This window comes from Lissotriton helveticus, chromosome 5_1 (genome assembly GCF_964261635.1).
Source record: "Lissotriton helveticus chromosome 5_1, aLisHel1.1, whole genome shotgun sequence".
NCBI classification, from domain to species: domain Eukaryota; kingdom Metazoa; phylum Chordata; class Amphibia; order Caudata; family Salamandridae; genus Lissotriton; species Lissotriton helveticus.
The window spans coordinates 1,180,014,522-1,180,031,525 of NC_136065.1; the positions used below are offsets into that span (position 1 = coordinate 1,180,014,522).

The 17,004-nt window shown below is 43.1% G+C and overlaps 1 protein-coding gene across 1 annotated transcript in view; it reads left to right on the top strand.

Annotated features, from left to right (window-relative positions):
- Positions 1 to 17,004, top strand: part of ATRNL1 (attractin like 1) — a 2,439,979-nt gene that overhangs the window by 605,754 nt on the left and 1,817,221 nt on the right. The window contains exon 10 of the mRNA XM_078643887.1: positions 1,308 to 1,462. Coding sequence (XP_078500013.1) covers positions 1,308 to 1,462 — 155 coding nt within the window. The remainder of the gene's footprint in view (positions 1 to 1,307; positions 1,463 to 17,004) is intronic.

The window sequence follows — 17,004 nt, forward strand, 5'->3', positions numbered from 1 at the left end:
CCCTGCTGAACCCTGGGCCCGGCATAGAGGATGCACCGGCTGCTGGACTGCACCTGCTGCTCCTTGGGCTAGCAAAGAGAGGACTGTGCCTGTGATGCCTGGCTCATGGAAAAGATACTTCTGAGCCTCAGACCGAAAAGGAGAATTCCAAGAGTCAGTAGGCTGACTCCCTGGTTCCAGCGCCATAAAAGCTGAAGTAGCCCGTTCTGGTAGCCACTTCGACTGAACAACTGCTAACTGAAAATGTGCAGCCAAGAAGATCATTCCTTTGTGCCACAAAGTTGCACCCAAGTCCGGCATACCAGGGAGAGTTGTCAGAGTGCCCAAAACGGACACTAGCTTTCACCAAAGGATACTGCTGGACCTGCTGTAACAGGAGACAAGTAGCCCAGTAATGACTGGTCTTCTGCTGACTTGAAGAGGACTTTGTGGGACACTGAACCCTGTAGCCAAAGTCACACCACCTCACACGTAGACTGAGGTGTAGCCCCAGGATGACCCCGGTCGACTGCACAGCACCCAGACCATCTTTCAGCATCCTGTATCCTCAGCATCAAGGCCACTCCATTGAAGTCTATGCTGGTCCTTTTGTAAACTGTATAGCTGGACTCAAGACTGTTTTAGTGACCAGGTAATTGTCCAAATACTCCTTACTGGTCCCCCTGACCATATACCTGTCAGAATTAGTCGGCCAGGCCAGAATAGTCAAACACAACCCTTTAAAACATTTCAAAAGTTTCCAAACTTTATGGTTACAAATGGGTGCTTGCACTTGTACTAAAAAACAGAGATTTACCTTTAGTTAAAAATCTAAATCTCTTGAACCCTCTGGTAGATTTTGCTTATCTTGATGTCTACATATTCATAAAAATACAATATATTTTTATAAATTGGTGTTGGATTTCTTTTGGATTGTATACCTTTCTAATTGTGTAGTTTGGTGTTTTTAAATGCTGTACACTAGTTCATTTCTTTAAGCCTCGCTGCTTGAAGCCACAGCTACCCAGGGTTGAGCAAGAAGTGCTACAAACAAGCCTGACTGGACCCAAGGCTGTTTCTTGAGTTTTTTTGTACAATAGGGTCACACAACCACACCGTATAATGCATCACAATCTTCACAATGAGCTATTCAGCTGTGTGAAATACAGTATTATTATTATTATAGGCTTAATTTTTGTATAGCGGATGCGGAAAATTGATGAAAGTAATTATACAGAAAATTGTGCTTAGCCACTCCTACACTATCAATTTCTAAAGGAGCCTTCCTTTGGACTGACTCTATATTCTTACCTTGCTGTTTTCTTTAGGACTATCCTGAAGGAGAGTGGGCTTTCCCGGTATCTTCACTCGGCTGTCCTCATCAGTGGAGCCATTCTGGTCTTTGGAGGGAACACCCACAACGACACATCCCTCAGCAATGGGGCAAAATGTTTCTCTGCTGATTTTCTGGCATATGACATAGGTAAGAATCCCTTATGGTTAGATTTACACAAACTGTGAAATACTATGTAAACTGTTCCCTTTCAAAAAGAGAAATTATTTTCTTTTGTGATAGTCACATAACATGTATTCGTCGTATGCACTTGTTATCCATTTATTACCGATCACGATGTATCAGTGTAGATCCGGTTTATGAAATTTGCATTTTGTCACATTAAGCAAGTACCCTATCCCTTTTATTGCAAATATAAATTAATTAAAGTTGACCTCTTTGTGTCCATTAACTATTCATGGGGACAACCCACAATTTTGTTGAACGCAAAGGCCCTGGCAGGCCTTATAAACTGACACACCATCACACTCCAGCCAGGAACCTGTGTTCCTGGGCTGATCTGACCCAACTGCATTCCTTCTAGAGACCAAAGTATGACCGAATATCATGAGGGGCCCTGAAACCTAACCTATGTAAGAGCCTTAGCTCTCTACTCCAAATGGAAGCTGTTTACCTTCATTTCAGGAAACTCCTGAAAAACAAACTTTTTTCTAAGCGGCACCTGGCTGAACTCCAACTCTCTGCACTCAAAGTCTCTCTAGGTTTGTTTTTGTTCTGTGTCTATTCCCATGCTCCAAAGTGACCTTTGTGATGTGTAGTGATATATATAACTCCAAATAAATAAAAAAAGAATTTCAAGGACCAGAGGGTTTAATAACAATGATGGGGCATTGCCCACACAGGTTTCAATTGCTGGAGGCAGACCAAGATACAATTATGTGTAACATGTCAGGAATGCTGAAAGCATTGAGAATAGGGAATACGCGTCATTGCAAAGGAAGGAGAGGAGTGTATCCAGTTCTGGGAAACCATTGTTGTATGTCAAAACACAACTCTATACTGTGTTGCATTACTTCTTCAGATCAGTGCCACCAGGGCACTGCTCTTCCTTCGCAAGCCTTTTTATTTACTTGAAAGCCTTGCATATCAGGGGGGGTACGTGTGGCCAGAATAAATGGGGGGAAATTTGGACGCACCTTAAAAAAACAAATCTTATTCAAACTTTTTTTTTTTGCAGTTCACTGACATCTCTCTTTGTGCCACTGGTTAGCAGTATCATTGTTGTCCTACAATGAGGAGTTCTCCGTTTACTTGTTTCATTTAGGCTTAGAAAAATTATGTTTTCAGCGTCTGAAAACACAGTTTTGATATCTGTTTCCAGTCAGTACTTAAGAGCGTGCCACAATATTGGACCATAAACCCTCACAACAGAATAGCCAGTCACACTCTGCTTCACCTGCTGATTTTGAGTTTTTAGGGGTAGATGGAAAATAATGGACAGTAAAACTTGAAGTACGTTTTTTTCTAAGTGCATTTCCACTAGGTTTCTGCTGGTGGATTAGGCAGGTTATTTCAAAGTTATGTGTTGTTATCACTTAAGAGAGATGTTAAAATTGCATCATAGAAACGTTTTACTCCAAATATGTGCAAACTATAGAATGGTCGGAATTGGGATTGTGCTGCTTTTGGGTCTGGCCGTCAGCCAGCCCTCTTCATTCATTGGTCTGTTGTTGTGTCATTGACATTTTTCCTCCGCCGACTGCACTGTAAAGCATAAGGCAGTGGGTCAGCCCACTTTAACCATTGGCTAACTGCATTGTGAGTGTCCGCATTCTGTTCATTCACAAAGAACACATCCACACACTTAAGTGTGCCACAGTGGCAATGTCTGCTTTTTGAGACAAAAAATATTTTGCTTTTAGCCAACAATACATTTTTAGAAAACAAGTATGACACAACAAGCATTGCAAAGCCAAGGGGTTGGCAGCCGGCCCCAGACCTACTTATTGGCTTTTCCAACACTTGTTTTACTACTTGAACCTCTTCATATAAGAGTCCTTTTTCATTTGTTATTCACCATTGTTGGCCATTCTTAATTTTATTTTAATTTTTTCATTTGGACATGTTCTTAATAATTGAATAGACATGGCATGTGTCCTACGCTCCCGTAAGGCTCAAGGTCTCGAGATTCTAGTTGACAATCTGAATATTCAAACAAACACTAACCTTAGCCAGAAGTCTTCACGCATGTGTGAACGTCCTGGTTCCACTCCTTCCTATTTTTGGAAGGTTCATTATACTTCTTCCTAAGTAGCTAAGTTCCCGGGTGCTTCAGTTGCGTGTGCCTATTTTTCCAATAAGACACAGATAGGGATTTAAGGACACTATCTTTGAACAGAGAGAACCTTTTAGAAAGTTTCTACTTAAATTCGAAGTGCCTCCTAGTTCCGTTTTCATCAGGACAAAGGGACAAAATTCTGAGCTACAGTCCTTGATCACCCCTCACTCATAATCCAGCTACAGATTTCAACATTCTGCTGAGTTGCTACAATAATTGTTACGTCGCTCAGCAGAACACAATCCTCTTAAAAAGGACTAACCATTTTCAAACAACAAATAATAGCAGAAGTCCTCCAGAAGCTGTCGCTGTACACCAGCTATAGCGCTCTAGCCACCACTCCCGGCTCTGTGACAGTACTGCCTCCCTCATTCACGTCATCTCGTTGAATGGTCAGTGGCTCGACAGGGGTCTTATATGGGCAGGACTATCAGTGGGTTTGTCCTGCCCTACTTTGTTGTTCCAGGTGCAAGCTGTCGTCCTTTCTGCACTGCCCGCCTCCCATGCGTTTCAGTCAATTCATGGATAAACATGCAAGATGAAATCAAGTAACCAATATGTGGATCTGATCACACCCGCACTAAACCCTTCCGCGTCGTCACATGCTGTGTAGTTCTACTGTACATTGTGATCCGGACATGTTTTATTTTTCCAATCGTACACATGCGTCTTGTCTGGTACAGTGACTGACTAGCAACTTGTTCTCAATTCAGAACCTTGTGTGGGGAGCTTTAAGGCTTCTTCTTCTATTAACTTGCTCTCCACACAGTGAGATAATCTCACTATCTAGTCCTCTAAACCATGCGTCATCTGCAGCACTGAACCTATTAATAGGCCAGAACCTTTCCATTTGGCTCTAAGTCTTCTCAGAGGAGGCAGCAATAATACTTGATTGATGGTGCACGTGACCTTCTTTTGCCTGGGCGAGAACTGGGCCAGGAAGCTGCCAAATTGAAGGGCCCTTAGACACTGTAAGGAAAACAAATGACTTTTCATTTACAATGGTGTCCTTTGGCCTAACAGTAAAACCCACCTTTGGAGGCCCCCGACAGTAAGGAAAATGTCAGGACATGGCATAATGATGGATTCCACATTCAAGCTCCTGCGAGGCATGAGAACGAGGCAGCGCTTCTTGTTCCCAATTCATTCTGGCCAGACGTTTGTTGCATTTCACAAGTTTTAGTCTGCATTTGATTGGCCTTCCTCAATGAGATCACAAGACAACATTCAGCATTTTTACATACTTTTATTCCTCTCCTCCAAAAGTTGTAATTTCAGAACCAAAAAAAAGTCCTTCTCCTCAAGTTTACATTCCCAAATTCCACATTTGTTGCCACTTCGTTCAAATTAAGGAGGAGTCTCTGGTTCAATATGGTCTTGGTTAGAAGTCACTGTTATGGCAGTTTCCGAAAATTAAGAAAATTGAAAGCAGTTGTTCACTATCTTATCACTGCACGCCTTCTGACATCAGAGGAATTGAACATACGCTATAATGATTGCACTGTTAGCTTGTGTTGATGCTTTTTCATTTTTTTGGCTGATAACCTAAAAAAGCAACCAGACATTTTTTTTCCAGATAGCATATTTTTGCTAAATTCATTTTCTTGTTGCTTGATTTGGCCGCCTTAATTCTGCCTTCCTCCAGCTACTTGTAGCCTCTGACCCCTAAGATATTCAAGGCTGGCAGTACTACTAAACTGCTTGTTAGAAATTAGGTTTTTGGTTGAGGGTGGCTGTGTGAACCCTTTTTATGCAACAACCATAATCCCTGTCCCAGTAAACACAAAGTCACTAAATTAACCTGTGCTTAACCCTCAGGGAGATTAGAACAAAAACAGTCAGGCTTAATTTATGGAAAGTATTTTTACAATACTTAAACAGTAATAAAATAAAAACACAGCACAAGAAAATCCAACACCAATTTAGAAATGTAGGGTAAAATCTAATAAAGTATTTGCTACCAAATGTAAAAAATTCAATTAGTAGAGTAGAGTTATGAAATTTTAATGGTTAAGCAAACACTAGCACCTAAAAGAACAAAGAGCCAACTTGGACATCTAGTTGTGCGAGTCTGGGGAAAAGTCAAAAGTTATGGCTAACCGCGATGGAGCGTGGTTCAGATACACAGAGTAGATTAGGCCTAGCTCGGCTTACCTTTGGACTTGGAACAAATTTGAAGAAAAATTTCTGAAAATGTAAATTTTAGTAGGGCAAGGCAGCTGTCTGGGGAGGGGGGGCGTCATCGTTGGGGAACCTCTGGATGACTTTGTGGTGAAGATTTCTACGTTTGGACTGTGTCACTTTTTTGGAAGTCGAAAATCTGCAGTGGGGCGAAGAGGCAGGAGGTAGCTGATGAGGGCTCCACAAGGCCAGAGATCCCATCTGTAGGGAGCCGCTAAACAGGATTTGCTGCTGTGGAGAAAAACATAGCAAGAGTTACACAAAAGTCAGGCTTGACTGACAGTGCCTGTTGGGTGGATCGGCAATCAGGTATGTCCCAGCCTCTTCTTGGTTTTCATGGTACTTATTGGCTGAAATTTTTCAACTACCTCGTTTTTAATTAAAACTGTTCAAGCACTCTTAGCACCACTTCCAAGAGTTTGGGGCTGGGTGGGCACCACTTGGAGGGTGGGACTCCCTTCAGGCAAGGTCCAGGTGCCGGAGCCAAGCTGTTGGATTTTGTTTGTGTCCCTGTAGCTCGGAACAGGAGGCCAGCCAACTGGCCATTAAAGTCAATCTGATAGTCCTGTGTTCAAGCAGCAAGACTGTCCTCCAGCAGCAGGGCACTCCTCTGAAGTGCAGGGCAGGCATTCCGAGTACCCTCCGCAGGTCCAAGAGTCAACTGATGAGATGGTCTAAAGGTCCAATTTTTATATCTGGGTCTAGCTTTGAAGCTGAAGCAACTTATAGAGTTTTCACCCCACACGTAGTTCTGGAATTCTTTTCCTCCCTGCCCAGGCTCCAAGGCCTCTGGGGTGACAAAAGGATGGTGTGACGTTCTCCATATTCTTCCGGTGACATATTCTTATTTATCACCTGTTAGGACTAAGAGAGATCTGCTTGAGAATGTAAGATGCATTACTTATCTGGACACTCAGTTCTCAGACTTACTCCAATTAGTAGCATTATTGGATTTGCTTTGGCTGTTCACTAAATAGTTGGTGAGTGACGCAGAAAGTGGAGAAGGAGACTGCATGCAAGTGATGGTATGAGCAAGGGTATTGGTGCAGCCATCCAGAAGGGACTCGCATGGATAGTGACTTGCCTGTCAGGTGGTGACTGGTAGTACCAGTTGGTCCTTGGACACACATCAACATTGCTTAGTTTTGGTTTAGGAGCCGTAAAATAAGAAATACTCTTCAATATGGAACAATTACTTTCATATAAGCAGGGTGTTTTTCCTCTATTTCTGTTATCATTCACTGGTGCTATCTTTCTCCTCACTCCATACTTTTGTTTTCCAGCTGACATTAGCGGAACCTAGATTTTAGGTTGGCTCTTCTAATGGTGTTCCTTTATAGCTTCCCTGATCTTGGTTTCCTCTGTATTCCCAAGATTGCTGCATAATGTGTCCTCTCTTGTACATAGTACTCCAAGAGTGAACTATCAGTGCATAAGTATCTGTTTCCCTCACTACTAAAAACTGATACTGGAAAAAGTTCGTAAGGTTTTTATTGCTACTTTTCTTAATTTTTAAATTGAATGAAATATTCCATACTAAGGCTTTGATCCTTCCATCATTGGATTTGGGATCACCAAATGCCACCTCTTCAATAAAAGAAAAAAGCAAACATAGGCGAACAGTCGTAATTCTTGAATCACTGCTTTCCAGTTATAGTGCAAGAATCTGGCCATTGATACAGTCAGAAAAAGGGCAAAGAGTCGATGGAAATTTCACTTGTTATTTAAGAGGTTGAAAAGACGTTGAAGGCTTTATGTGCTGTGTCCACCTTCGAAAACTCTTATCCTCCACTATTCACAAAGTGAGCCAAAAACTATCTGAAGGACATTAAACTCACCCTTGGTTGCTTGGGAGAGAGCTCACTGCTTAACCTAGCTATGAGTAATTTGTTATTCACAACTTACTGAAATGCTGTAGGATCATAATGTCCAAAATAGGATACAAATACCCTTTTATAATTCTTTATGATTGTGGCAGTGTTAAGATGGGGCCTATTAAAGTCTATGATGATTGAAACATTAAATGGTTCCATGTTCATCTAGGATTGTGGCGAGCGAGTCACTGATGTGAAGGAGTAGAATTAAATCCCAATGTATTAAGAATTGCCTCAAGTTGGAATACCAGACGCAAAAAAAAGCAGGTACATTTACATCTCACGCAAATAGGCCCAAATTAAATTTCATAGAAAGCCTAAGAGAAGGCACTGTGCCACATTTAACAGGAAGTCCAGACTATAGCAAGACGTTGCCTTAATCACTTCTAATTCAACTCACAACTGCATTGGGGCCCCGTGTTTTCACCCATTACTACTGAAAGAATTGTCATTTATCAAAAACTGCTTGCCCTGATGAAGATCTTGCTGTGAGTTGAGGGTGACCAGTCACTAAATGGCAGAAAATGGACTCAGAATTATTTTTGACCTCTGAAAATCCAAAAGGGACATACTCGAAGTATTTTTTCTCCCAACTCCCAAGCGCCCTTTGACTTTCCAATTTTGTGTAAAAGGAACTAAAATGGGTTAATATATGTTTCACACTTTTCAGTGTTTTTTCTGTAAAAAAGTATTGCTATAATGGACACTTTTATATGTATATGTTTTTGTGATACTCGTGTCTTTTCTTATGATTTAAACAATTATATAATTTGTGTATGTAAGTTGTGTCCAAATGTACATGTTTCACAAGGTAAACTAGGTATATATTAAAACACTTAATAAGCTTACACGTCAATTAATACAGTATAAGAACCTCACATTGTTTCACAACTTAAAGAAGGTCCTCAAGGGTGTAAAAAGAAGAGAGCAAGCATAAGGAATTAACTAGTTACATACATTGTTTAATCTATGATTGTTGGGGGTATTTTTGCTGTTTCTTGTATGCATTGGGTCCTTGCCCTGTTTTCCTGAATTGGATCCAATCCCGTTTCGAAATCTCTGAAATGTTAAAATGAGCATTTTGAGCAGGATCCGTGTCTGCGACAAAAAGGAAAGGGGAGGATCTAACCAACGTAGAAGGTTGGTCCATAGAAGAACGTTACTTTCTTTCTTAATCTTTGTTGTGGAGCAAATTCCCCTTGAATGCTAGCTGATCACATGATTTGTCAGGTGAAGCCTCAGCATTGTTCCTTTGGGATGGTATGTTCAACATCCTTTTATCGAATTAAAAGTCTGGTTATTTTGGTAGTTCTGGAAAAGTGAAGGATGAATGCTGGTACAAAATGATATTGCAATGAAGTCAAGATGCCTCTATCTTCACATAATGAGATTTCCTCAGTAGATTCTCTGGGAGATGGAGTTTTTTCTGGAGTTTTTTTTTGGCTCTTCCAGTCACTTGAATTCAGCCAATGCCTTAATCTGCCTCGTCAACCATGGTGTGAGGAAGGTGACAGATAGTTCATCGGAAGCATAGATAAAGATTCAAGTTTCCAAAGTGGAGTTGGCAGTCACAAAACATATTTGGTGCCATCTTGTGCACCTCTTGGATTCCTTGTCAGCGCTTTGAGTGACTAGGTACACAACTTCAAAGAGTGGTTTTCTAATGAAAGTCTGAAACTTGTCAGAATCTTCCATTCCTAGAGCAGCAATGGTTCCTTAATAGGACTAGCTTCTTAAGCGCCAACAGAGGGCTGTAGCAAACTCATCCACAAAGCGATAATTTAAAAGAACTAAACTGTGCATTTCAGCCAGTTAGAGAAACAATCTTATGATGACCTGGAAAGCTTCTTCAGCTCTGTTAAGGTTGATCTTGGCTCTAAGCTCATTGTGATTCATATAGAAAACCAGCGCACTCGTCTCTTTAACTGGATTTTCAATTTAATTAGGTTGCCCTGGTACCGCATGCACTTCACTCCACAAACACAGTGTAAATCCCATGTGGGTGAAAATGCAAATCCTGGTACAGTACCAATTAAATAGATTGTTGTTTCTACAGAATATCCCTGGCTCGTTAATTATATCTCCAAGAAACATACTACCCTTGATGACCTGGCTTTTGTGTCTCGCTAATCCTACACAGTTGTAAATTTCACTTTGGAAACAACTCCACTGATTTCCCTGGTTTAATCACATCCAGCCAAATAATCACATCGACTTCAAATACTTTGAAATGGAAGTGCTGAAACGAAGGAAAATAAAAACAAAAGGCAGCAAATAAATTGCACAAATGAAAAACAACACTGAGATGGGAAATAAAATGATATGGGACCCCATGTACACATACATTTTTCAAAATCACATGGTTTCCGACTGCAAAATGTTTTTTTTAATGTGCTAAACCCATTTTGCAATTTGATTATAGGTTACCAAATTGCAAAATGGGTTGAGGAAGGCATAATAAATTACTATTTGGAAGGGATGTGTTTAAGGTGGGCCTGCCAAATAGTGATTAATTAAAACATCTGGTCTGCAACATTAAAAAGTTACAGACTCAAGTTTGGTAGTAACTTTTTTGCAGAAGGGCTAAGTTTGTTTGGAAGTAGGCAGAGTGGTCTACTGGACCAATGCGAACTCTTAAATAAACAAAAAAAAAATCAATAAACTTTTCTTTTTAAATGCAGACCTTTTTTTAGGTCGAAGACTACCGGACATCACAGCCATCTGGTTTGCTAACAAAACATCTTGGGAACATTGCGAAAGCTTGCCTGTGAATGCATAGCTATCTGGTTTGCTAACAACATCTTGGGGACATTGCGAAAGCTTGCCTGTGAATGCATAGCTATCTGGTTTGCTAACAACATCTTGGGGACATTGCGAAAGCTTGCCTGTGAATGCATTCTGCCGTTGCTTACCATTGGCTTTGTGGTTTGTAACTCACATCTGCTTTCTTTCTGTTTGCTGGCTTTCTTTGTTTTAGGCTGTCCAGCTTGAGTTCGTTCCTTTTTTTTGCCCAAACCTTATTTACTGTAATCTTCTTCTGGTCCTCGCTTGCTGTATACTGGCTTTATATTTTGTTATTATCTTGTCCCATTTACTGTGAGGTCAAAGACAGAGGCCAAATGTCAGGATTTGCCTTCCAGGGAGCTTGATGTTGACTTTTCTTTCTTTGACTTCAAAGTGAGCGGATTTATGTGAAAATCATGCTGGCTACTGATTGTGTGCTTGAGGGAAAGCTGTAGGATGATATTTATTTTTTAGCACACAACAAAATGTAAATTACTGTAAATGAACTGCACAGATAATTCAGAATATATAAAAATTAGTACATCACAAATGAAGCACCTTTTTGGGTAATGGGGGAAACAAATATTTTAATACGATCAAAACAAAATACACTAGATGGCATTTCCACACAGTATCATGTATGCACTGTATACTTTTATCAGTAAAACTGTATGTCTGTAAAAATGTAATGGTCATTTCAATTGAAGATGTGTTGTCTGTAATGACAGTATGCTACCAACCCATGCATGCTCCACTTTACCGAATCCACTCTGCACCGCTCCTTGCCACTGCACTCTATTCTGCACGACTCCACACTAAGCCACTCCACACTGCGTTGCAGCACTCTACTCTGCACCACTGTACTCAATGCCAGTGCACTGTACTCCACACTACTCTACTATGCACCACTGCACTCTTCACCACTGCACTTTACACTACTCCACTCGACACCACTCCACTTTTTGTCACTGCACTCTTCAGCAATACACTCTACTCTGACCTACTCCAGTCTATGCCAGTGAACTCTATGCCAGTTCACTCCATGATCTAATCTATTCTGCACCACCACTCTTTATGCCACTCTACGCCACTGTACTCTACTGCTCTCCATTCTACTCTGAAATAGTCTAGTACATGCCACTGCACTTGTCCCTCTGCACCACGGCACTCTTCTCTGCACTACTCTACTGTATGCCACTATACTCTAGACAACTCTACGCCACTGCACTCTAAGCCAACTGCGCTCTATGCTATAGAACTCTAAGCCACTGCTCTCTGTCACTTTACTCTGCACCACTCTTCTCTGCGCCACTGCGCTCCACCCTAATGCACTCTACTTTACTCCACTGCACTCTGGCAGTCTGTTCTGCAACATTGCACTCTCTGCCACTGAACTCTATGCTACTGCACTCTATGCTACTTCACTCTACGCCACTGCACTCTATGCCACTGCACTCTACTGTGCCCCACTCTACTCCATGCCACTCTTCGCCAATGCACTCTATGCCACCACACTCTAATCTGCAACACTGCACTCTCTGCCACTGAACTCTACACCACTCTACTCTGCATAACTGCACTCTATGCCACTGCACTCTACTCTGTGACACTCTAATGCACTCTACACCAGTCCACATTTCGCCAATACACTGTACAGTGCTCCACTCTACGGCACTGCACACTACGCCAATGCACTTCTAGCCATTCTAATCTTCTCTGCACCATTCCACTATAGGCTACTCCAATCTAGTATACGCCACTCTATTATATGTCGCTGCATTCCACACCACTTCACTGTACACCACTTTACTCAAAACAAATGCACTCTACGCCAGTCTACTCTGCACCGCTGCACTCTATGCCACTATATTCTTCTCTATAACACTCTACACTACTGCATTCTGCTCTGCAAAACTGCACTCTCTGCCGCTGAACTCTACACCACTCTAATTTGCACCACTCTACTCTGTGCCACTGCACTCTATACCATTGCATTCTATGCTGCGACACTTTACACCACTATACTATACACCACTGTACTCTGCACCACTCTACGCCATTGCACTCTCGCCAATGCACTCTAAACCACTTTACTCAAAACAAGTGCAGGCTCGGCACCTGCACTCTACCCCAACTACTCTGTACCACTGCACTCTTCACCACTATACCCGACACTGCAGCACTCTATGCCACTGCACTCTATGCCACTGCATGCTATACCACTGCAAGCTGTGGCACGGCACGCTAAGCCACTGCACACTAAGCCACTCTACACCACTGTGCTCTATGTCACCCCACTCTGCGCCACAGGACACTCTAGCTTGAGTAGCTGTGCGCTATATCAAATCCTTCTCATTCATTCGCTCTGCACTACTCTACTCTGCACCAATCTCCTCTGCATCCCTGTCTCTACTCCATGCCAATGCACTCTGATACTGAGTGAGTGAGTGAGTGAGTGGGTGAGTGAGTGAGTGATGGTATTTCTAAAGCGCACTTATGCCGGGGCGTCTTGACGCTGTGCAGGGTAACTGAGATTGCGCTGGCCACTGTCCTATCGTGTGAAAAGCCAAGTCTTAACCTCCATCCTGAACCTCCTGTGCTCGACAATTTGTCTTAGCGCCTGAGGTAATGAATTCCAGAGCCTCGAGGCTAGATGGGAAAAGCCCTTCCCGCCCCAATGTTGTTTTTTGATCTTAGAGACCATAGCCAGCCCTTGCGAGGAAGACCTCAGGGGTACCTCGTGACTAGATGTTGGAGATCTGAGGCCCCTACACCCGCCAGGGCTTTGTGCACCAAACAGAGCGCTTTGAAGTCTATCCGCCTCTGAACAGGGAGCCAGTGTAGCTGCCTGATTGCCTGTGAGGTGGAATGGTATTTAGGCAGGTGAAGGAGCATCCTGGCTGCTGCATTCTGGATTGATTGCATCTTAGCCAGCTGAGCACACCCTGCTCCTAAATAGAGGGCATTTCCATAGTCTAGTCTGGAAAGAATGGTGGCAATGATAACCGTTTTCCTGAGATGGTAAGGAATAAATGGCAGGAAACAGGCAGAAACCACCTGATTCACCTGGGGCTTCCATGACAGATCTTTATCAAAGATAAACCCCAGGTTCCTTGCTTTTGCCACTGGGACCGGACAGACTCCTGCCGATATGGGCCACCAATTGTGATTCCAGATAGACTCTTTCTGTCCGAACTCTAGGACTTCCGTCTTTTCGGTGTTTAATTTTAAGAAGTTTGAGTTCATCCATTGCATGACTTCGGACATACAACCAGCGAAGTTAGCAGCCATGGAATCCACGGGAGAGGGCACGGAAACGATCAGCTAAGTGTCATCAGCATATGACACCAGCTTGAAACCCAGATTCTTTATAGCTTGGCCAGGGGGGAGACATAGATGTTAAACAGGGTGGGCGATAACGCAGAACCCTGGGGGACTCCTCCTGGAAGGGAGAATTTGTCTGACTGAAGTCCGTTCCAGAAGATTAGTTGTTCCCTGTCAGACAGGAAGGAAGAGAGGAGATCTAACGCTAGGCCCTTGACACCGATATTCTGCAGGCGTTGGATGAGTACCTCGTGATTTACGGTGTCAAAGGCCGCCGTAAGATCCAGCAGAACCGAAGTGACCCTGCCTCCCTCATCCATCCCCTGCCGAATTTCCTCAGCTGCCATCAGTAGAGCAGTTTCCGTGAAATAATTCGCACGGAAGCCATGCTGGGTGCTGTCGAGAATATGCCATGTCTCCAGATAGAGAGATAGCTCTCTGTTCATGGCTTTCTCCACTAGCTTAGCTGGCAGCGGCAGGCAGGAGATGAGACGATAGTGCTTCTCATCAGAGGGGTCTAACTTTGGCTTCTTGAGCAGAGGCCGTACACAGGCCTTTTTCCAGGCTAGTGGAAATATTCCAGAGTTCAAAACCTGATTCAATACCGGCAGTAGTAGACCGCTTGTCTCTGCCGGTGCCAGATGAAGCACAAAAGGGGGCAGGGGTCCAAAGGAGAGCCTGACTTGGTGGCCAGCAATAGGTCAGTCACCGCGTTCACATCCAGTGGGGAGAACATTGACAGGACACTTTGTGCTTTACAGGTACCATTGTGCCTGCTCAGCTCGGCCTGTGGACTTTCCGCTGCTCTAGCCAGATCATTATACACGGATTGGACCTTATTCTGAAAATAGGACGCCATCTTATCCGTGAATACTTTGTCTGGTATAAAGCTTGCGTCGCGGGGACAGCTCAATAAAGAGTTGACGGTGGAGAAAAGTTCTCTGCTAGAGTGAGCGGCATCTTGAATCTTCCTAGAATAATAGGAGGTTTTAGCTTGAATGATTAACTTCTTATAGTCCTCTAGTGCCGCACAATAGGTTTTCTTCTGGGCTGGATCGTAGTTTACTCTGCAGACCCGCTCTTGCTGTCTGCATTTGATTTTAGCGTTTTTTAAATAGTGAATACCATGGGGCAGACACCCGTTTTTGCCGCACTCTAAACGCCTTCTCCGGTGCTACCAGGTTGGCGGTGTTTAGAAGGCTGGCTTGGAGAGCCATAGCCGCCTGGTTTGCATCTGGGCAGGCCACTACTGTATCCTCAAGAGCAACCAATAGGTCCGACCTATGCATGCTCCATACTCTCCTCTGCATGACTGCACTCTTCGCCACTGAACTCAACGTCACTCTACTCTACATCACTGAACTCTATGCCACTGCACTCTATCTGCACAACTCAACTATACGCTACTCTACTTCACTCTATGCCAATGCACTCTACACCACTACACACTAAAGCACTCCATTCTACGCCACTCTAATCTCTTCTGCACCACTGCAATCCAAACCTTTGCACTCAACACCACTCTACTCAACTGTACTCTACACCTCTGCACTGTACCCTGCAGCACTCCACTATATGCTGCACCACTCACATCCAAGCCACTTCACTCTACTCTGCAACATTCTACTCTATACCACTGACCTCTGCACTACTGTCCTCTACTCTGCTCCGTGCCACTTCACTCTACACCATTAAACCATACACCACTGCAGTCTTCTCTGCACCACTCTACTCTGTCACCACACTCTACTCTGTCACCACACTCAACGCCAATTTGTCTACACCACTTTACTCAAAACCAATGCACTCTACGCCACTGTACTCTGTGCCAATCTACTCTGCCCCACTTTACTTAACACCACTTCATGCTAGGCCATGCTACGACACTCCACTCCACAACAGTATGCTCTATGGTGCTCTACTCTATTAAACTTTTCTCTACGAAACTCCACTCTACAATGTAGTGTAGTTCCTATCTTCCCAATAGGCTCTGCGCATTGGAATAATACCTACAGCAATAAAGGCCTAGGCCAGACGTTAACTAGGTCTACTACTGTCGATACTAGACTTAAGTTTTGGGTTTGCCAGCATAGCTCAGAGTTCGCTAGAAACTTTCTCGAATGTTCAAGGAGGAATTAACTTCCCTGATTAGACAAGAAGGGATTTAGTTTCTGACAACCATAGGACATGACAACTTTGCTCTCCCCTAATCAAGAGTCAATCTCGAGAGTCGTGTGAACAAAAGGCAAATTATTTTACTCAGTCAGTACGTGCATTCTTAGTCTCATCAGAATGTAGAGAAAAGGAAGAGACGGGCGTGTTCAATAAAAAGGTGTTATTTATTGATCAGTCTCTTTTCTCATACAAGAGAAATGGATCGATATTATTGCAATACTTATAGCTACGTAAAGTGCATACATTAAAAGCAATAGTATAAAGTAATACTGTAAAAACATTGATATGGTTTCTAAGCCATAAGATGTTTAAAATGAATAAAATATATTTACATACACATATACATTTGACTAAACGTACTCAACTGGTGTTTCTAAATACGCCTACCCCGTGTACCTGACCTAAGCCTAATACGTGGGCGGGAATAGAAAGTTACAGTTTAAGTTAAGTTTGTTTTTTGCCAAGTGAATAACTAAAGAATTCTCTGTGAGGGGTTATTCAGTTCTGTACCTGGAAGTTAGGATGAATGAGGAATGGTATCTCTTTCTCTGCTCTCGATATTCCAGGCTGCCTGCGAGGGCTACCCGGAAGCGCCGGTGCTGGGTCTCTCGGCAGGAGAAAGCAGCTTCTCTCAGCGCGTCAGAAAGGCGGGGCTGCTGCCAGCGGGGTCTGCTCTGCTCTCGGCTTCGGCAAGTATGGCTGCTCCGTCTCGTCACCACGCGTGTGTTTGCATAGGGCAAGATCGGTAATATTTATACCTTTAAGGTGCCGAGATTGACGTAAGGATGGACATAGATACGTCAATAAAGATGTCATACGACTTGCTCGTTAGCACATTCTTTTACTAAAGTTCTCGGTGAAATCAAAACAATGGCCGCAGGGTTTTGCCCAGGTTGTCATAGGTTTGATTTGTTATGAGAACTCCGTATGCCTTATCAGGGACTGGAGGAATATCGCTTGTCTAATTAGATCGCAAGCGTTATGACCTAATCAGATAACACGTTCCTGTGCCGTAGTGTGACTGCGTCAGATAACGGTATCTGCATCATGGGGGT